A 22,777-nucleotide genomic window follows, 5' to 3' on the forward strand; every position below is an offset into this window, starting at 1 on the left:
GGACTACAGAAGCAGAAGACTACACTGGGTGCCACTTCTGTCAGCTAAGAAACATATTAAACATTACAGTCTACTTTGGTGCCTTTGCTGATGGTGCCCATCCCTACGTGAACACGGTGTACCTCTTCTGCCTGCTGCTTTCAGCAGGATTAATGTGCCATGTCACAAAGTTCAAATCGTCTCAAATTGGTTCCTTGAACAATGATTTCACTGTACTTAAATGGCCTTCATATTCACAAGATCTCAATCCAACCTTTAAGATGGGAGGGAACAGAAGATTGAGATCGTAGATGTTCAGCTGACAAAACTGCAGTAACTGTGTCATGCTATCATGTCGACATAGACCTAAATCTCTGAGTAACGTCACCAGCACCTCATTGAATCTCTGTCATGAAGAATTAAGGTAGGGGGAATTAAGGAATTAAGGTTAAGAGTCCAACCTATTGCTAGCAAATCATTCCTGGAAAACTGATTTCTTTGTTAGCATAAAGTAATCAATTTTTATTGTGAAAAAGGGGAAAGAGGTTACTTTAATGAGGAAGTCATAGCATGAGGCTTGGAAGACTTAACTGAAATCCGAGCTTTCCCCAACAAAATTCTTACAAGGTGTTTTGTTTTTCTATTTCCTTTCCATATGGGTTTGCAAAAGAGTCTGACTCTGTTTGGTTTAGCTGTAGCATGAAATCAGAGATGAGTGTGTTTGCAATATCCCTGCAAATCTTCCCTGTATAATTCAGTAAGCCAAAAGGCCTGTATTAAATTTTTGGCCTTGGTTAAATAGACACAGTTTTCACATGGTTGCATGATGTGGCAAAGCAAATATGAATCGTGATTGAGTAGAAAATGAGGAAGTGTTCCACTCTCTCAAGCATGCCAGGACTAAGATATGGTTCTCTGCCACTATGAGACTTAAGAGACTGTCATATTGATTTCAACTCCTTTTTCTCTCGTACTGTAGTTTAACCATGTGTTTAGTCAGAGATGGGACTTGCTCTCCCAAGGAAACAATATTCAGTGTAGACAGAAGGATGGTGCTGTCAATATGACTGTAATTTGTATGCAGCATTATCTCGGAATCCGTACTCCTTGTCTGACATTAGTTGTGCAAATTATGCACCGTTTGTGTCTATATATCAACAGTCTAGCACAAAAAATGTCGTGTAGTGTGAATTTTACAGTATTTTGAAAATGTTGAATGTGGCGTCTGATGTCTCCCTGCAAGCTTTAGACGATGATTGCCTTTTAAAGGGAGAAAGAATAATTATTTTCTCCCTTGCAGACAGTCCGCAGCACTGTTGTGTGCTTAACTCATTAGTGAAGCAGAGAGGATAGGGGCATTAGTATGGCCATTAGCATAGTTCAGCATTGATGTGAAGGCCATTCATCAAACTCAGTGGAAGCACAGAAGCAATAAACTAATTTCTTACATTTTTGACACTCCCTCCTCCAACGCTTCTCACCCATCTGCCTTAAATGGCTTGACCTTTATTTTGGTGACATTTTCAGACTAAAGAAAGAATGGCCCTGAGTGGGCTTCCAGCTCAACTCTTCAGAATTGTTCCCTGGAGTGGCAGCACCATTTTGTCGCAAGGCACGGCGGCATTTGCATAACATCTTGATCCATTTTTCTTTTCATGTCATTTGTTTCGGCACATTGGAGAAAGCCTAAAAGCTAATATGGTTAGCAGTTTGTTTTTTTCACATTTCTTTTTCTCCAAGCAAGAGAAATTCTCTTGTATGAATGGTTTCCCAAATTAGTTTGACATTTCGTTTTTGAATATAGTTCTCAGCTTAATATTGTTTGTAGTTCCATTACGACTTGGAGAGCTCTAATTCTGTATTTTCTATCCTCATTTTATCTGCAGAGGTGAACCCCGTTATCCAAATTCATAATCTTATTTCTGTGGTTCAACTGTGACTTTTTACTTTTTATCATTTCCATTCTTTTTCTTTTTTAATGCAAGAACACCCAAATTAGCATATTTGTTTTCAGAAGTAGAGAATGCTTTTTACCTTCCTTTTCGGTTCTCTTCTGTATTTGTGATACATTATTCAAAATACAGACACTTGAAAATTATTCATTATTTCTTCAATGATATTTTTCAAAATAGACTGTGGGTCTAAATCCAGACTTATTCTTGTGTTTTGTGTGAATGGATTGTGCTACCATTACATAACACTCTCTTTCATGTCCGTTATTATTTCACACTTCTGAGATTTATTTGTCTTTTTCTCCTTGGTGTTTAAAAGTATATATATTTTTGCAGAAACCATGAAGAAATGAGCAAAGTTATTGGGTGAAAAAAACCCAAGTATGCTGCTTGAATATTGTATTCTGCATTTAACTCTCTCTGGTGCTGTTAAGCACTTGGCTGGGGAATGGTCAGTTTGTTGTTTCCTCCTCTTTACTTGTGCATGCCACATTTTTCATCATCCCCTTGACTGCATTGGTTTTTCAATAGATGGGAGCTGCTGGCTTTCCTAATTTTTGTAGTTGAACCTTACCAGAGTTTGTCTTCCAGGTTGTGACCCTGGAATAAGCCACAACAGTACACTGACCTCCAAGCAAAATCTGCGATGGTATCTGCTTTTTTTGTTTGTTTGTTTTTTTTTTATACGTGTGATGACTTGCTGGTTGTTACCAGCACCAAACATTATATATATATATATATATATATATATATATATATATATATATATATATATATATATATATATATATATATATATATATATATATATATATATATATATATATTGGAGCTTCATTCTCCAACTTTTATGCATCATGAGCACTTCTTTTTAGCCTTTTTGTGCAAGTTTAAAGTAGTTCTGATTGGCAAACTCAGCATTATCAATCCTGTGCATTCGATGATTATGAAGGTCCCAGTTAATTTTTTAGGGATAAATACAATGGTAACCAATTTTATTAACAGAATGGACAGTATCTGTGTGATCTTGAAGACTGCATAAATTTGTCTTTAAACCAGGGGCACTTCTCATTTTATCAATTTAAAAATATCAGGGAGGATATTTGTACTCTCCACATCTGCTTTCAAGCGACTCCGTCACTGCAGCAGTCTTTGTAAATAGGACATCACTTCTATTTATTTTCACCCAATTTAGTGGCTACTATAGACTTCCCTTGGAAACTGTCTCAAGTCCAGTCATTGCTGCCTGTCACCATGGCGACCGTAAGCCTCTAGCCCTGGCCTAATCAGAAGTAGTTGAAAGTGGGGGGATTGTCGAGGGCTCAGATGTAACTCTTAATACTGTGTCTCATGGCAATGGCACACAAGTTGTTTGATGGAAAAAAGTTATTTAAAGGTATTTAATTGAAGTTCATATAACCCTGTCGCACTAAAAGAGAGTGTCCACTGGGGTAAGTAACGGACACCTTAATTGCTTTCAAATTTTTAGCCATGCTACCAAGTAAAATAAATACCTACTTGGTGGACTGCATATCCCATCATCCCATTACAGTAAAAAACTTACAAACTTCTTAACTTTATGGAGTTTGCCTTGTGTCGTCATGCTTGTGTGAACTCTGGCTTTGTCCCACAGTCCAAAGGCATGCATGTTGATTTACTGGTGATCCTAAAAAGGTGTGCATGATAGCATGAATGATTGTCTGTTACTCTGTGTTCCCTATGATAGACTGACAATCTGTCCATGATGCTCCCCACCTTTTGCCCATTCACAGGTGGGATAGGCTCCAGTCCCATTATGACCCTGGAATCCATAAGTGGTTAAGAAAGTGAATGGGTGGCACAACAATCTCTGCTGGGTTATTTGTAATTTAATAGGAATATCAGTCTATGCAGGTCAGCCAGATGGAATTACTGATTGCATATATGGTGGTGAGCAGCTTAGTGATGCGCCAGTGTGCTTGAGTGACTGAGAGACATTATTACTACTCCTTACTTCACCTCTGGTTTGTGAATGGAAAGTCTTTCTCTTGATTTTGAGGCGCTGTATAGTGAAAATAGCTAGCTGTCACTCACCATCCTGACATCTGACAGCCTGAGCTGCATCCATACGAGTTAGAGCCTAATTAAGGTGGTGTTGCTCTCCCGACTCACATTGTAGTGTTTTCATAAGCTTCCTCTCGTTTTTATTTTTTTTCAACCCATCGACCTGGCGCTGCACTGAGCTTCTGGGCATCTTAATAGTCCCAGGCAGATATTCTTAATTGAAATTATATGTTTAGCCATAGCTACAGGAAGCAGGTTTTCCCCTTCCATTGGCCCTTCCCCTGAGAATAGGTAAATGACTGTCTGATTTTTAAGCACAATGGGTACTTGTGAATTGTTGGCTGCGGAGTTTTCTTCTCTCAATTATACCAGGCTTCCATATGACTAAGACTTTCTGTACAGGTGGACGTACATGTGTCTGTGTGTTTCTCTGCAATCCAGTGCTCTCGCACTATGCAGAACATTTATGCCTCTTTGATGTTGAACCATGGCACTTTCAAAGAAATGTCAAATGATTCAGTTCCATTTAAGTTTGTATTTGAGTGAAAACAAAGTGAATACAGGTTGGTAGTTGCACAGAGACTATAATAAATACTAAAGATGAAACTTGATATTCTGACTCAGAACTGCAAGACAGACCTTAACACTCAAACACCTAAAAGTCTTCAGATGGAGCCCATCCTTTCTTAGAATCTTCCCTTTAGTGAGACGAAGCGGCAGAAAGGAACATGTGATTAAAAGTGACATTATTTGGATCCTCCAAAGGACACATACAGAAATCAGAAACATTATTATTTTTCCCTTTTGGATAAATAAAATGTCTGAAAAAAGTTGGTGCCTGTAATAGTTTTTTATTTTTTTTTATTTTTTTAAACCTATTGCTTTAAATAATTTTATTTAACCTCTTTCCTATAAAGACAGCATACCTTTTAGTATTTTTTTCATAAATGTAGCTAAGTGTGAAATCACTATGTCAGTGGCAACTGTGATTAGGTGTACAACCCTGATTGACAGTTCAGCTTTACAACGATATCTGATCACATCTCAAGATAAGACTTAAAATAAGGCTTAAAGAGTGCAGAACACCATTTGTCTTTTTTTCCCCCCATATTCATACTGATGGAGGTTTAGATGTAATTTCCCATAGCCAGACTGATATTAACCACCTTTAGCAACCTTGAATCTTCTTATTTATAACACTGTTTTTTAACAGGGCTTTAATGATTCAATAAATTCATAGACTCTTTAAACCACTAAAGCCACTGGCTTGCTTTTTTGACATATACAGTGGGGCAAAAAAGTATTTAATCAGCCACCGATTGTGCAAGTTCCCCCACCTAAAATTATGACAGAGGTCAGTAATTTGCACCAGAGGTACACTTCAACTGTGAGAGACAGAATGTGAAAAAAAATCCATGAATTCACATGGTAGGATTTGTAAAGAATTTATTCGTAAATTAGGGTGGAAAATAAGTATTTGGTCACCTCAAACAAGGAAAATCTCTGGCTCTCACAGACCTGTAACGTCTTCTGTAAGAAGCTTTTCTGTCCCCCACTCGTTACCTGTATGAATGGCACCTGTTTGAACTCATCATCTGTATAAAAGACACCTGTCCACAGCCTCAAACAGTCAGACTCCAAACTCCGCCATGGCCAAGACCAAAGAGCTTTCGAAGGACACCAGGAAAAGTATTGTAGACCTGCACCAGACTGGGAAGAGTGAATCTACAATAGGCAAGCAGCTTGGTGTGAAAAAATCAACTGTGGGAGCAATCATCAGAAAATGGAAGACATACAAGACCACTGATAATCTCCCTCGATCTGGGGCTCCACGCAAGATCTCATCCCGTGGGGTCAAAATGATCATGAGAACGGTGAGCAAAGATCCCAGAACCACACGGGGGGACCTGGTGAATGACCTGCAGAGAGCTGGGACCAAAGTAACAAAGGTCACCATCAGTAACACACTACAACGGCAGGGAATCAAATCCCGCAGTGCCAGACGTGTTCCGCTGCTGAAGCCAGTGCATGTCCAGGCCCGTCTGAAGTTTGCCAGAGAGCACATGGATGATACAGCAGAGGATTGGGAGAATGTCATGTGGTCAGATGAAACCAAAGTAGAACTTTTTGATATAAACTCAACTCGTCGTGTTTGGAGGAAGAAGAATACTGAGTGGCATCCCAAGAACACCATACCTACTGTGAAGCATGGGGGTGGAAACATCATGCTATGGGGCTGTTTTTCTGCCAAGGGGACAGGACGACTGATCCGTGTTAAGGACAGAATGAATGGGGCCATGTATCGTGAGATTTTGAGCCAAAACCTCCTTCCATCAGTGAGAACTTTGAAGATGAAACGAGGCTGGGTCTTCCAACATGACAATGATCCAAAACACACCGCCCGGGCAACAAAGGAGTGGCTCCGGTAAGAAGCATTTGAAAGTCCTGGAGTGGCCTAGCCAGTCTCCAGACCTCAACCCCATAGAAAATCTGTGGCGGGAGTTGAAAGTCCGTGTTGCTCGGCGACAGCCCCAAAACATCACTGCTCTCGAGAAGATCTGCATGGAGGAATGGGCCAAAATACCAGCTACTGTGTGTGCAAACCTGGTAAAGACCTATAGTAAACGTTTGACCTCTGTTATTGCCAACAAAGGTTATGTTACAAAGTATTGAGTTGTATTTTTGTTATTGACCAAATACTTATTTTCCACCCTGATTTACGAATAAATTCTTTACAAATCCTACCATGTGGATTCATGGATTTTTTTTTTCACATTCTGTCTCTCACAGTTGAAGTGTACCTCTGGTGCAAATTACTGACCTTTGTCTTCATTTTAGGTGGGGGAACTTGCACAATCGGTGGCTGACTAAATACTTTTTTGCCCCACTGTAGTTAACTTAACCAGTTTCTTTCAGTTTGATGATGTAATTGTGTCTGAATTTTTGATGGTTGTCTTTTACAAAGCTGGAGTTTGACAGTGCAGATTAGCGATCGTTGAGTGTCAGTGGGAAAGGATTTGGCAGAGGAGCTCAGTCTCACCAGCACACTCAGACACCCTTGGGTTTAAATATGGTAAACAAAACAAAACAAAGCTACCAGTGCTCTATCATTGGGAATCATCAGGGGCAGAAAGACAGTTGCAAAATAAATTAGAGTACAGTCACATCCTCTCTCTGTTTCCTTATATAATAGTGTTTTAGATGGGTCCTTTAAAGCAACACTATATGGGCAAAAGTATTCAGGTGTTTTCAGTCCCTTTGCCATGCAGACTGCTTTGATGACTACAAGAATGGGTCCTTTCTACAGAGCTCACTGAATTTGACTATGGTACTTTAACAGGTTTCCATTGTTGCAACAAGTCAGTTAATTAAATTTCTTTCCTCTTACATATTCCACAATCGACTGTAAAGTGGAGAAGTCAGAAAGGTTGAACAGGAAGGTTGCTGAGCACAAATGTATTGGAGATTATGTATCGGAATTTCAGGAGCAGGACCACGCCTCCAAACACTCTCCTTCCTGTTGTCATCTACATGGGTTCCCCCACTTCTGCAAGCTGTTCATTCTCGTTTACGTGTCCCACCCTCCCTCCCTCCTTGTTCTCAATTCTTTAACTTTTCATTTCTATTTAATGCGTGGGGATCTGCCAGGCCCCTATCGAGGCCTTTCCCAAACCACAGCTCAATTCATGTCAAAGCATTCACTTTTACCTATTAAAATGCTGTCAAACCTAAAATGAGGACGGGGACCCAGCTAGTGAAATAGTTAAATGTGAAATTCTCTCTATGTTGATTGCAACGGGTATGTAATTTGTGACAAATTAATAAAGTTAGGGTCGCTGTATTATCAGAAACAGATTGCATGTAACAGATTTGACGCAGAACAGACTCAAACAGAGTGAAAAACTAGAACACAACTGGTTGCAACAGTAAAACATGATTATTTTTAAACTGCAATGCCACATCTTAGTAAGGACTCATAAAGACCTACACATGTTAGGAAAATCTGTGTATCCTGTTTGTCTGGGGGAGAAAAAGGATTTTTAAATCACCAAGTATTATATTGGTATCTGTCTTAATAATCCTACCTACATCAATTATCTCATTATTTTTGCCTCTTCAGGTCTTTAAGCAGTGCACACAGTATTATAAATTGCATTAGCTATCATTTTAGATGGTATTGGACAGCATTAGAGACTTAACAGTGATCATTGGAAGGAGCTATTAGAAGTGTTATGCTTTCATTTCACTCTATAGGAAACTTTAGACATGACATTTTCTTTCATTCATCGGTGTAGTGGACATGCCTTGAAGTGCCTTAATTACTTAAGACACTTTTTCTTGACTTATGAGCACAACATGCTCTTCCGTCTATCACACTTTTTGTCTCGTTTGTGTTAGTCTTTTGTGACAACCCCTGACAGACCGGATGGATTTATTGGAGAAAACAACCTTCAGGCCTTTCCAAAGATTTTCAAGCAAATTCACCTCCAGACCATAGCTGGTGTCTTGATCACTGGGCATTAAGACACATATCACGTAGCATCTGCAGCACTGTCTTTGCTATGTGCCGAAAGGTCATTGTCATGCTGAAAGGTGAATCCTTCCTTTGAGGTCATCTTTCTTGAAAGATGTTTCGGCTTTTATCTTTGTTTATGGTTGCCTCACTACTACTGGTTATGCTGGGACCATCATCTTCTCTGCTAACCAGGTGACGAGCAACTGCAGTTTGTTTCCTGTTTATTACCCCCATGGTGTTCAGGCTGGTGTTCCGAGGAGAATATTTTCTGCTCCTGCTGTCAATTTTGCTATCATTAAGAAAACTCCAGGGAGGCTAAGATAACCATTTAATATAGGAGCGGGATCTATCTAGCTACTCTTCCAAGAAGGTCTAATTAATGTAGTGTAGAGCTCTTTTGGCAGGTTTTCCATCATCACAGCCAGACCCAGAAGTTCTTTTACACCATCTAAGCCTAAGGAAATACATTTTTTAGGGGCCAGTTATAGTCGGTTTTTCCATGATAGCAAGCCTTTGAATGACAGTGGAAACTACAATTGGTCTTAGGAGCAAACACCAAAAGCCTCATCTCAGTACAAACCAGTAATTTTGCTGTCCACCCATGTCAAGTCTCCAACAAAGAATCACCTGACCTTTTCAGAAGCTGAATAGGGACATATCAAACACAACTGTAGAGGATGACTTGCTGCAATTTACCACAAATCTTTGCTGTCTGTACTCCCTTTGTTTTCCCTGTTTTTCACTTCAGCTGTGTTGTGTGCATCTTGCCGTGTTTGCAAGCAGGACATTTTCCTTACTCACTTGATGTAACTGCTTGTTTTATGTGGAATAGTAATACTAGTTTGGTTTTGCTTTTTAGCAACAGTTTGTTGCAATTTTATGTTTTCTGCAGCATTTCCTTCTAAGCTTGGTCATTTACACTGATTATGGGGTTTGCATCTGAAGCTAAGCAGTGTTCAAACTGTGCATTGATGTTGAATTGAATTTTTATATGGCTGAGATACGCTGTGCTGTCCACCTGTTAAGTGTGTAATCAGTGATTCAATGTCTTTATGTGCCTCTTGTAAGATAATGGGTGAAAATTATTCTGAGGAACCAAACCTGCAATTACTTCACTTCTCGGGATTGTGACATGCCTGTGAATAGTGTGATTAATGGTAATTGCACTTAAGAATTATGAGGTTTAGTCTAGATTTTATGGCTTTTTTCCCTCTTATTGCATATGCTTGTGGATGACGAACATCATAGCGACTAAAAAAGGAGTCTTTTGTCTGATAATAATTTACTGACAACCTTTGACAGCATTTGAATTGCAGGAAGTTGCTTTCATCATCAATCTTTTGATATATTGTTATTCTTTATGCCTCAAACAACCACACATTAAAAATCACATAAATGCATTGTGATCTTGGGTAAACCTCATGCTGTAAAGACACAGTCACAGTTCATAAAAGAAGGGAACATGGCAGGTGCTGCATAGACTGAGCTGTTACATTTTCTCAATACAATATCTGTTGACATCATATATGATTAAGCATAATGCCAATTTTTTTTCTTTGTATTATTACACTCACCACTTCATTAGGTACACCTATTTAATTAACCTGAACAAAACGTATCTAACCAGCCAATCACATGGTAGCAAATCAATGCATTTAGGCATGAAAACATAAATAATGTGTCAAAGTTCACATTGTCCATCAGAATAGAGAAGAACTTTCCCCTGAACCATCTTTCAAACTGCTTCGAGCTGTTAGGAGCAATCTCTCAAATAACCCCTGGTTACAAACAAGTTATGCAGAAGAGCATCTCTGAATGCACTAAAGCCTTGAAGCAGAAGGCTGCACCATGTGCCACTGCTGTCAGCTAACAACAGGAAACTGAGGCTACAGTTTGCACAAGGTCACCAAAACTGAGCAATAGAAGACTGGAAATACGTGGCTTGGTCTGATAGGTCTTTGCTTTCTTGGATGGTATGGTCAGAATTGGGCATTAACAACATGAAAGCATGGATCTATAATGATTTTGCTGGTGTAATGGTGTACCAACTGAGCATCATTTAGAAAAATCACTTCTATGAAATGGTGACCTAAGCTTTCCATCAGTCTGTTAATGTCCAAAACCAGTTAACCTGGATCTAGACTTACACAGACGTGTTACAGCTTGTTTGGGTTTATAGAGTTTATAGAATCGTCTGTGCCCCCCCCCACCACCACCACCACCTTTTAATGTTAAGAATTATTCTACCATTTATAGTTCTATGATCTCCACATGTGCAACAGCTGTTAAATGTGGGGAGATGGCAACAAAGCACAACCAGTAGACCAATAAGATGTCATGGGTAAGCTTTTGGTCATTTATAGCAAACGTTTCCTTAGGAAGTCTATTGACATAAAAGACTGCCTGAACCATCTGCTCTGTAGGAAAGTTAACATTGCTCTCAGGTCATTGTTTGATGATGCTTGATAGGAGGACTTATATATTGAGTCCCTTTTATGTACATAATACCAAATAGCATTACATATGAATGTTCCCATTATGAATTTTTCCATTTCCTGCAATTATTTTTTTAATAACTGTGGATGCTCTTGTTGTGTTGTGTGTAAAGCTATTGTGTGAACTCTTGTTGCAATACAAATAACTCAAAGTGGGCCAATAACGATAACTTTTAGCCTCAAACCTCAGCCAGACTGTGTCTGATGAAATTGTGTTTGTGAACAGTTTACTTTTTGTATGCACATCAATGTGTATTTTACCCAGAGAGAATATGTACATTATTGTGCAGGGTTTTTCTATATTTTATTTCATCTGCACTCGGAGCAAAGACTGTCATTCAGAACTTGAAGTCCTAGCAGCCCTGAAGCGCACATCATTGTAATGTAATTGTGCCAAGATCTGATGATGATGATTGAGGTGAGGCCTTATTTATACCTCCATGGACTAGTCTTTCTCTGCTACTTTAGGCAGCTTTTGCTCTCACCTAGCTATTACCTGTCAGTCACAGTAATGTGCATTGGGTATCTAGGTCCATTTTCCACCTGCTTGCTTTGATGCCCACCAGCAGGTTGTTGACAACACACTCCATAAATACCATGCCCTTTTTTAAAGGGCTAATTTCATGCTTTTTGGTCTCGAAGAACTGCATTATCGATTGCACTTTTCTACTTTCTTAATAGTGATTATCAATTGTGTTTTAAATGGAGCAGTATAGTTATAGTGGCTCCATCTGCCTTCTCCTTTTATTTTGTTGTATGCCAGCTCTATTTTCATGGGTGCTTAAATTCTGATCGAAATCTTGTAGAAGGAAAAAGATTTTCACTTTCTCTTTCCAGTTCTAGCCCTAACCATCAGTGTAGTGAAGTGTAACATTTATGAAAGGATCCTATTAGTTAATGTCCCCCCTAGGGGAAAAAAAAAAAAGGTGTGTGTGGGGGGGGGGAGGGTTGAAAGCTGGGTCAAACAGTAGTGTCCAGTGTATAAATTTAATAAAGGTTGCTACTTGCTGGACCATTACATTAACATAGAATAAACTACTGTGAAAGGCATAAAAATTCAATCTCTTCACACATTTTCCTTCTGTCTCACCTTATTTTGCAGTTGGTGGGTGGTGAGTTTGATCTGGAGACCAACTTCATTATCCAAGATGCGGAAAGCATCAGCTGCCTGGTGGAGCTGCTGGAGCACTGTGACATCACCTGCCAGGCTGAAATCTGGAGCATGTTTACCGCGGTCCTTCGAAAAAGTGTTCGAAATCTGCAAACGAGCACTGAAGTGGGCCTTATCCAGCAGGTGTTGCTGAAAATGAGCTCAGTGGATGACATGATTGCAGGTACGATAACGATATGATTCTGTCTTCATTTTTTGCCTGTAGTAGACGTAGTATGTGTGTTTTGTTTGGGGTTTTCTTTGTTGTTGTTTTTTTCAGATGAATTGATGGTAATGAATATGATGTTTATATCTAGAAAGTACATAAGAATGCCTGTTAGGATTTAGCTTCAGTCAAAAAGACAATTTCTCTGTACTTTTTGCTGAAGGTTTTCGTAAAAAAAAAAAAAGGCGACTTAGCCCTAAATTTTATCCAAAACAGTTCTATAGTAACATGATTAAAAAGTATAAAAACATCAACAAATTTCTTCAAAACCAAGTAGTGAAGACAACAGTGTACTTGATGATTCTCATTGAAAATATGAAGGAAATTAAGTGTGTATGGGGATTAGATTTTGTTCAGTAATTTAGCAAATCCACACAATTCTTTTGACACATCAGTTTTTGGGAAAAGTCACAATAGCCTTGAACTGGGTCGCCACAGTTGATCATCTGCCTCCATCTCACCCTATCCCCGTTTGCATGTCCTCTTTCACTACATCCATGAATCATCTTGCCTGTGATCTTCCTCTTTGCCTACTCTCTGGGAGCTCCATATTCAACATCCTTTGTCCCTTTTCTTCACATGTCCAAACCACATTAGCCTTACTTCTCTAACTTTGTCTCCTCCTAATATACTTTATCTTACATAGTATAAAAGAGGAAATGTCTCTCCTGGTCATTCACACTGAAAGTCTTAGCTGCTTCCACCTTCTTTCCCAATCTTTTTGTCAATGCCACCGCCTCCAAACCATACCTCATAACAGATCTCGCTATAGTCTTATAAACCTCCTTTTTCATTCTCGCTGCTATACTTCTGTCACAACTAACCCCTGAAACTCATCTTTGCCCACTTCACTGTACCTGCACTCTCTTTTTCCACCTCTCTTGTGTACTGTCCATTGCTTTGGATGTTTGATCCCTGGTATTTAAACTCATCTGCCTTCACTACTGTTCACTCCATTGCATTCACGCACATGTATTCTCGTTTCACAAAAGCACTTAATATTAAATATAAACTACTGTATTTTACTGTTTACTTATCCTGCAATATTTTACATGTATTGGTTAGAAACTAAAGTTTTGGGGTTTTTTTGTTGCAGAGCTTCAAATAAAATACAGACGTAATTAAAATGTGGTACCAGGATTATATTATATCTTTTTGATAACACCTTCAGGTAGAAATAGACACACAAGGATGTAGAAACAACTGAGCTCAGAACCCCTCAGTCTTTGAAGATTAATGTTAGAGATGAGTTTTTTGTCACTGCGGTTTTGTGTACTGAAGTCATTGTCACTGACATGCTGGGCTGTGCAAATTACACCCGTACCCCATCTTACTTCTAAATTATGCTTCAGATGATGAAATTAAAATGCATTTTCGCTGCAGTGTTCCAAGTCATTCTCCATGCAATTTCGGCTTTTCTGTGTTAAATATAAGAATTTCACGGACAATGAACTGTAATCTAAAGTAAAACTGTTTCCATTATCTCAGATGTTCAGTCATATGAATACTTTTCCCCATGAGAAACTCCAGGAAAACCTCCAGCGTGGATGAATTATAATATCAGCAAAGTGCAGCTGCATGTGATGTGTTTATGTTATCTTTGTCTTTAAAGATTTGCTAGTGGATATGTTGGGAGTACTGGCCAGCTACAGCATCACAGTGAGGGAACTAAAAATGCTCTTCAGCATGTTGCGAGGAGAAGGAGGCCTCTGGGTGAGTAATACCAGGACGAGCTGTACATGTGTGTGATTGTTTGACACTGTCACTGGAGTCGCCTCAAGAAACCCATCAACACTGATCGGTCTGTGGCTTGTTCTGTAATTGACTTACTGTCGAATGATTGGATGAAGTAACTGAAAAGCTATTGAATGTCTGCTGTCCAGCCAGCCACAGAGAAAGCCTTGCTGTCTTATCTATACCCTTTTTATCTTTGCCACCTGTGCAGCCGAAGCATGCAGTCAAAATGTTGTCGGTGCTCAATCAGATGCCTCAGAGATACGGTCCGGATGCCTTCTTCAACTTTCCTGGTCGCAGCGCAGCAGTAAGCTTTCAGATTGTACATTCTGCCATGAAGCAGTTTTCATACATGCATTGCAAGCATGAACGTTTTTGCATGCACAGTGTGAATATGCAATAAAAAGATGCAAATGAACCTTAAAATCAAAGATTACACAGGTAACAAAGGGTTCTGTTAAGAAAGGGGGAATAAGGGGAGGTGTATCCACATACACAAACTGCATCTCAGGTACTTTTTGGTCTGCATAGTGGGCAATACACTTTCTATAATGTGGAATATACCATACTGTGCCTTTTCCTCATTAAGGCTTTGCAAGATCAAAAGCCTTGTTGATGTTTTTTTCTGGTTTGCTGGATTTTTAATCAACATATTGCAGGATGCTGATTAAAGCAAGTAAATGAGGTGTCACAGTGATGTCATTAAATGTTTGTTTTTTTTAAACTGATGGTTTAAAAGTTATTTTAAACTAAACTCCCGAAAGTCTTTGAGATTAATTGCAAATTCACTCAAAGTGGAACTCAAGCAGATTTATGTCAAAGAGGCTGAACACATGCGCTGATAATGTAGTCTGCATGAGAATTATGTCAACACCTAACGCTATGGACGACAGTTCCAGAGCAATTATTAAACATCAATATTTAAGTGGAGGTACATATTTGGATAATTAAAATAAAGACTTTCCTTTATGTTAGTCTCAAAAATGGAATGAAAGTATGGATTCAGGGATATTCTTTTTGTATTTTTTTGTAGGTGAAATTATGAACATTTTAATTTACATTACTGACTTATATATTTATGTTTAATTTTAATTCATATGGTATAGTATAGTAGCATATTATCCTGCTATAATACACCAGTCTCTCTGTGTGTGAACTCCTCCTACACAAGAACTCGTTCAGCAGCCAAAACTGGCACAAAGAGGTACATCTAAGGCCCCTGAAGCGTCTTATACAAATCAGATATTATAATGCTATCATAGTGTCCAGCAACCACCTACCAATGGACTAAAATGACCCATATGTAGCATTTATGAACCGGTAACACCTTATGAGTCATTGTGTCATTTTAACTTCACAACAGTAACATCAAATGTATAGCCAAAAAATCTGAATATTCAGATATACTGTATATTATATATTATGATGTCACTATGCCATCTAACAATGGACTAAAATAACATTTGTATAGTAGAGCAGGACCTGTGCATTGCAGGGAAGCTGCAAAAGTTGGTTAAACTTTATGCAGCCAGTCCAGTATTTATCTTCAATTTATATACTGCCCCTATTTTCTTCAAAGCAAACAAGAATAAAGCTTAGGTGCATACTAGTCTGTATAATTTAGCTTACCCTGTCATGTAACTCAGCGATAGCAGTAGGAACATAATTTTAAGGAGCTATCTCTGATGGTGCATGAATTTGTCCTTTGCTATCTTTTCTGTTTGTTTTTTGTTTTAGGCAATTGCTTTACCTCCTATTGCTAAGTGGCCTTATCAAAATGGGTTTACATTTAATACCTGGTTCAGAATGGATCCCTTAAATAACATCAACGTGGACAAGGACAAACCATATCTCTACTGGTGAGTACACACTAACTTATGCTTTTACTCCTTTTTCCAATGTCCTCAGTACACGCCCATCCCTCTCATAGGTGCTGTAAGGCCACGTTATGACGCCAAAGAGAAGTGAATTGCGCTTTCCAGTTTTCCATCATTCTAATTGCTTTAGCTTTGTATTAGAAATCATACCCTCTCTGCAGAGGCCTATAAAGCTACAAGCAGTTTTATTGACAAAGCAGTATGGTGTCTGATATGCTGTGACCTACAGTGATTTTCTCGTCTAAGTAGATTATGACTGCAACTTGTTTTTCAAGGTTAAACTAGTTTTACAGACAGTTTTTTACACACTGCCAGCTCTTATGTAATGTGGTTTGTGAAAAGGGCTTCATTTTTGCCAGATAATATTCACGAATTATAATAAGAATAGGGAATTAGGTGAGATTATTGAGATTAAAACCCACAGAGCCATGAACTACAGCGGCTACACAACTGCCGACTCCAGTGGTGAATTGCCGCTCTGGGAGACGCTATGGAGGTATTAATTTAGTTTTGAATATCTGCCACATAAGGCTCACGTAGCAGCCCTTCCAGGAAGGAGCTTGTGAGTAATTAGTGCTAAAGTCAATAACCTAGACGTGCAGTGATGTTTGGCTGCTCTGTTTATTAGAGGAACTCTAGGAGAAAAATACAAAAGCGACATATAAAAGAATTGTAGTAGGAGAGCGAGCTAATAATAAAGATGAAAAGTCAGAGAGAAGACTAATTGCCCAATAGGTAGTTCAGTGTGAATGAAAGAGTCTGTTCACCTTGGAGAGACTTGTTCTGTGTTTGTCAGATGTACAACATCAAAAAGAAAAAAAAATGGCTAAGCTGTGATGTTTGCATTCGTCCAATCATGTTTGTATTCAGCACTGGTACAGTCCCACAAAAAGGTGAGATATGCCAAACTAATCCTGTTTATGCTTTGCTCTGAATGCCTCACAGCTCACTGGTAGGGCATGTAGACAACAAAAAGAATTGTATCTTTAGAAAGGAGTGTGTCCACTGTGTCTTGGCTGCCTCAGCGGTATCCGTGTGTGGGTCATATATTTCTCTAGCTCTGCATCCAGCCCTGCGTTGCACAGGCCTGTATCCTCTTTATCTGCCTTGACAAAGAGGTCTGTTTGTCTTAGATGGTGGTGTGGTGGAGTGGGTCTTTGTAGATGGAAGACTAATATAGACCTGAGGATTGTGAAAGTGTATTGCGTGTCAGCAATGAAAAAGATGTTCATTCCAAGCAGGCTACGAGTGGAGAACTATTGTTCTATTGCAAGGTTGTTTGTGCGTGTACATAGTGTGGGCTGTATAGGGTCGGTTCTTATTGTTTACAAGTTGAATTTCCTCAGTGCTTCTGTAATATATCTTTTACCAGGAAGGCAGGAACATCAGAGTGGAGCGATTTGCCATTGAGAGCGTTGTCAAAGCATAGTCTCGCTTTTCTGTTTGTTTAAATCCATTCACTATATAGCTGAACAAATAACTACAGCTACTTTGCTCTTGTGATTCTTGAGGTATAATATCACAATTCTCTTATGAGTTATTTGTCAGTTACTTTTGTAAATTGCTTTCTGGCCGCACAGTGCAAGGTATTTAAAATAGCGTGACCACAAACTTATTATGCAGTGCAAAGCCACCGTTTTCTTAATTTCTTTTTCTTTGTTTGGTGCCTTAAGGAGGAAACATACGAATGAAGTTGAAAGGATGAAAAAATAAAGAAATTGGACTGCATAATTTGCTAGTCAAAAAGTTCTGCTTTTGTTGCTTTAAAAAATTTTTTTTTTCTGTTTGTGGCTAAGTACATTTGGGTTACCCTGTCAAGTTTGCCAGCTCATGATTTACTGTGTGAATATCTCTTTCTGCAGCTTTCGCACCAGCAAGGGCATCGGCTACTCTGCACATTTTGTTGGTAACTGCTTGATCATCACATCTCTCAAGTCCAAAGGAAAAGGGTTTCAGCATTGTGTGAAGTATGATTTTCAGCCCAGGAAGGTAAGAGCACTTTTGGTTTGTTCCTCCTTCTAGACCAGGCTTGGCCGACTCCAGGACTCGAGGGCCGGTGTCCTGCAGGTTTTAGATCTTACCCTGGGTCAACACACCTGAATCAAATGATTAGTTTATTACCAGGCCTCTGGAGAACTTCAAGACATGTTGAGGAGGTAATTTAGCCATTTAAATCAACTGTGATGGATCGAGGACACATCTAAAACCTGCAGGACACCGGCCCTCTAGGCCTGGGTTTGGACACCGCTGTTCTAGACCATATATCATTATTTAGACTTCTTTCAGTTACATTATCTGTACCCATGGACTCTATCTATTCCTAGTAAGGTCTGTGGTGATGAAAACATTTATATATTTCATGATGAAAACTGGAAAAATGTGTAGTAGCTGTAAAAATAAGTAAGTCTAACCCTAACAGTCCATACACACGATGTCTGTTGATGATATTCCTTGTTTTTAGTGTATTTCCTCTTATAGATTTGATTATAGTGTAATGCAGTGTACTTGTATTCATATAGTACTTTTTGTGTTCTTCATTGTCATTCAAAGTCCGACACTTTATTCTACACACTTCAAGCGCTTTATCCACCTCACATCTATGGCCAATTTAGAATCACCAATTAAGCTGACAAGCATGTCTTTGAACTGTGGGAGGAAACCAGTGTAGCTGTAGGAAACTCCTGGAGAACGACCACAGCTGGCGTTCAAACCAGGAAGCTTCTTGCTGTGAGGTGACAGTGCTAACCACTGCACCAGCATGCCACCCTCTATCGATTCCTAGTGTATCTTCTGTGTGGCGGAAACAGTAGGTGCAAAGAGCTTTTCTGCATCAATGCAGTTTTTTTATTATCTAAAAGTATAACAAATAAAGGGCTGCATGGGCTCAGGGGTGCAGAAACTCTTTCCTTTTGATATGATTATTTTTCAGTGTACTGTCAGGAAAAAACAAACAAACATGCCAGTGTGGATTAGGGGATTTAATAAGCTTGGCGGTAAAAAATAAATTCTCTTGAACTGTTTCTTGATCCCAATTGCAATTCCCTGTTCCGTTTTCTTAAATTGACAATTGTGCTTGTTGCCTTTGTCTCTATACTATATTAATGTCTTGAACTTATTGTTACACCAAATCACTACACATAAGTCATGCTGTGTATGTTTCCATGTAAACGTGAATGTATTTAAAGCCCCTGAGCAGTCTTAACAGGTCTAATTGGATGTAAATGTAGATGAGAATATGAAACTTAATTTAGCATGAAGTGTCAGTGTAGCGTACCTATCCCTGCAGAGAATGAAAGCTGTCTCTAAGCATGTGTCAAACAATTAGAGGCTTCACATAAGACCTGGGAACAACTATTCGTCTCATTCCAAGTGTCACACTGCAGGTATGTTTTTGTGGAATAACGTAGAAGACAACTTGTTGTAAATTGAGTTTTTAATTGATTTTGAGTTCAGACATCTGTGGATAAGTACAGGTAGCTTGCATTCTTCCCCATAACCAGGAGTCCTACTTTAAGTGTCCTTACCTTTGTGTGAAGTAGCAGTAATTTTATTAGACTGCTCACATTGCCCTTCCTGGGTCAAACTAATAAAAAGTGGGCATAGTCACGTACTGTAGGAGATGGACAATCTGTTTCCTGCTGCTGTGACTGATTGTCTCAGTCTTACCCTATGTTCATATTATGAGCAGCCTGAGTGCTTTATAGTGGTATGCAGTTCTGCATCGGGCGTCTTATTGTTATCGGCACAAGCAGCTTGACAGGGGGAGCAAGTCCAAGAGCAGTGCAGACACCAATTCAAAGGAGTTCTGCAGTATTTTTAATAAAAAGCAACATCGAATTAACATTTTTAAAAACTCATAATTAAGAGGCCACATATATTGCCTGGACTGCAGTGTCACTGTCTCTTTGCTACATGCCATGTTCCTACTCTCAAGTAAAGGCACAAAAAGTAAAAAGACCGAAAATATATCTTAATAAAAGGTGGAAAAAATATATTTTTCTACTTGATATCATTTAATCCACATTGTTTTGCTTCTGCCTGGTGTGCCTTTGTCCCACTTTCCACATTTCCAACTGCTGCTTCCAATTCCTGCTACTATTGCTTACAGTTTCCTATTTCTTATTATATAAAGAATTGAGAATTAATTTAGAAGAATTAAGTTTTAGTTACTGTTTGTTTGTTTTTGTTTTTTTAGCAGATGAACAGTTGATATGGTCAAATATATAAATACACTCACTGTTCACTTCTTTAGGTTCGCCTTGCTAGTACCTAATGCTAGCAGGGCTGGGACTACTTTTTCCTTCAGAACTGCATTAAGTCTTTGTGGCATCAGTTCAACAAGATGCTTGAATGATTCCCCCAGGAATCTGGTACACGTTGACGTGATAACTTCACACAGTTGCTGCAGAGTTGTTCATCCAGTTGTACATCCGCAATCTTGTATTCAACCACATCCCAAAGGATTGAAATGCGATGGTTGTAGAGGTCATTTTTTGTACAGTGAACTCATCATCATGCTCAAGACACCAGTTTTAGATGGTTTGTGACACAACATGTAATCCTGCTGGAATGAGCAATCAGAAGATGAGTATACTGTGGTCATAAAGAGATGGACATGGTCAGCAACAATAATCATGTATTGTGTAACATTTAGTGAATGCTCAGTTGGTACTAAGGAACCCAAAGAGTGGAAAGAAACCCCCAACCATTACCATCCTAGTAATGGTCGTGAAATCCCAGTACATCAGCAGACACCAGCAACCACGTCATGTTTAAAGTGATTTAAATTAACTTTTGTCTCCATTCCGATGCTCGGGTTGAACTTCAGGTGACTGGCTGATTTGTGTTGACAAGCAATTGAACAGCTTCACCTTGTGAAATGGGCGGTGAAATAATATAATAACAGACCATTAATGTTTACCTCTTTTAGCATATAGTTAATAAGAAACAACTTTCTCCCTCTTGCTAATTTTTAAATTGTTTTTTTATTGTTGCACCCTCTCACCCCTTTGGCTGCAGTTCTCCAGTATTTACCTTCCTTTTGTGTGTGATAAAAATGAGCTGTCTTGCGTCCCTTTGGCCTGTCCTCTGATCTATTATTTACTCTCCTCCTTTGTAAATCTGAGAACATTGTGTAGCAAGCTTCATTTCCATTGTTCTTTTGAACTTTGTGATTCATTTAAAATTATTTGTGATGTTGTTTTATAAACTAAATGATACATTTAGTTAAAACATTAATGACCTAAATACATAATGCTGTATTCTTAAAATCTCAATCTGATTTCTTTCTCACCTTTAGTGGTACATGATCAGTATAGTCCACATCTACAGCCGCTGGAGGAACAGTGAAATCAGATGCTATGTTAACGGACAGCTTGTTTCTTATGGAGACATGGCATGGCACGTCAACACAAATGATGTAAGTCCTCCTTATTTGTTACTTTTTCTCACTGTTGCCGTTTTGTCGTGATTTTAATGCTTCCTGGCACAAGGCTGACTAAGGCTGCCACATCAATGTTTCGCATGGCTCGCGCTCTGTGGGAGTAAAACATGTATAAATCCTCAATAATTCTCATTGATGAAATGAGAAAATGAGTTTTAACTCACTGTTTTCCTCTGAAGTCTGTCTAGGGTTTCACTCTTTATTTGAACATGTTTGTCCCGGTTGTGCTGCAGTAGATATCAGAATACAATTTTGAGACCCAGTAGCTGTTTTATGTGTAAATAATAACTTCCATTAGACTGAGGATGTCTTTTTTAAAATGTGTGATAACAAGGTGATTTACAGTCTAACAGAATATTTGTATGTTCAGATGATTTCGCAGTTATTTAGAAATGATTAGTGTTGCATTTGGACTTGCAGAGAGGAAACACATTTAGAAAGGTGTGCTTTGAACCAAGTGTAGTTCATGAAATATTCAACCACATTAAATGAAGATGCCTTAATTTGTGATTTTTGTAAAGAAATGTTGCGATACATGAAGAAAAACATGAACATTTGCAGTATTCCATAGACATAAGCAGGTCTCTGGTCACATACAGTGAGCAATAAATTTATTAGACAACCTGGCAATGTGGTTTAAGCCAGAGCTGTCCTAAATTTTCTGTAATTTCCAAAATGTTTCTGTGATGGTTAATCCATCACTATGCATCAGTTTTCACTAAAAATTATATTTTTATTTTGTTATATTATATTTATTTTGCTGAATTGTAATTGTTGTTGTTGGCCACAAATTTTCAAATTGATTGTTTTACAGAAAAGCAGATAAAATAATCAAACTTTTAAAAACTTTTTATTAAGACGCTAAATTACAGTTGTTTTCCCGCATCCCGTCCTTCCATCCATTCTCTTCCATTTATCCTTAACAGGGTCACTGGAATCTATCCCAGCTTTCATAGGCAGAAAGGCGGGGTACACCCACTAACAGAAAAGTTTTAGTGGTTGAATGTTGTCCTCTGATGTATGATTTATTCTCTAATCCGTGGTCCTTTCCTCCATGTTTGATGTTCGACATGCTTTCACTTACTCCCACTGTGTATTCAGTGTAACCGTAACTGCACTTAGTTTAAATGCAGAGATTATTGCTGCCTAGGGTTACCGTTTCTAGTGCATGTTATGATTTATGGCTGTAAATCTGACTGTGTTGTGCTTGATTGATTTCTGAGAAGACCAGAGGGCATAAAAACATGAATTCACATGAACTGAAATGTGACTTTTTTTGTCTAAGTAACAATATAGGTTTTAGCTATAAACAAGATTTTGGCAGATTTTTTTTTTTTTTTAAATATTTGGGTTTTCTTGTTA

At 38.6% G+C, this 22,777-nt stretch overlaps 1 protein-coding gene across 2 annotated transcripts in view; it reads left to right on the forward strand.

The window, feature by feature from the left end:
- The window catches only part of nbeab (neurobeachin b), a 215,970-nt gene that overhangs the window by 36,483 nt on the left and 156,710 nt on the right, over nt 1-22,777 (forward strand). For both annotated transcript variants that reach the window (XM_086262085.1, XM_086262086.1), the window contains exons 2-7: nt 12,088-12,319; nt 13,974-14,074; nt 14,307-14,402; nt 15,833-15,954; nt 17,835-17,961; nt 21,272-21,391. In XM_086262085.1, the coding sequence (XP_086118211.1) occupies nt 12,088-12,319; nt 13,974-14,074; nt 14,307-14,402; nt 15,833-15,954; nt 17,835-17,961; nt 21,272-21,391 (798 nt within the window). The remainder of the gene's footprint in view (nt 1-12,087; nt 12,320-13,973; nt 14,075-14,306; nt 14,403-15,832; nt 15,955-17,834; nt 17,962-21,271; nt 21,392-22,777) is intronic.

The sequence above is a fragment of the Aulonocara sp. 'chitande type north' Nkhata Bay genome, linkage group LG14 (assembly GCF_057382095.1).
Source record: "Aulonocara sp. 'chitande type north' Nkhata Bay isolate Kocher_YH1m ecotype deep benthic linkage group LG14, A_spYH_male_GT1.1, whole genome shotgun sequence".
Taxonomy (NCBI): domain Eukaryota; kingdom Metazoa; phylum Chordata; class Actinopteri; order Cichliformes; family Cichlidae; genus Aulonocara; species Aulonocara sp. 'chitande type north' Nkhata Bay.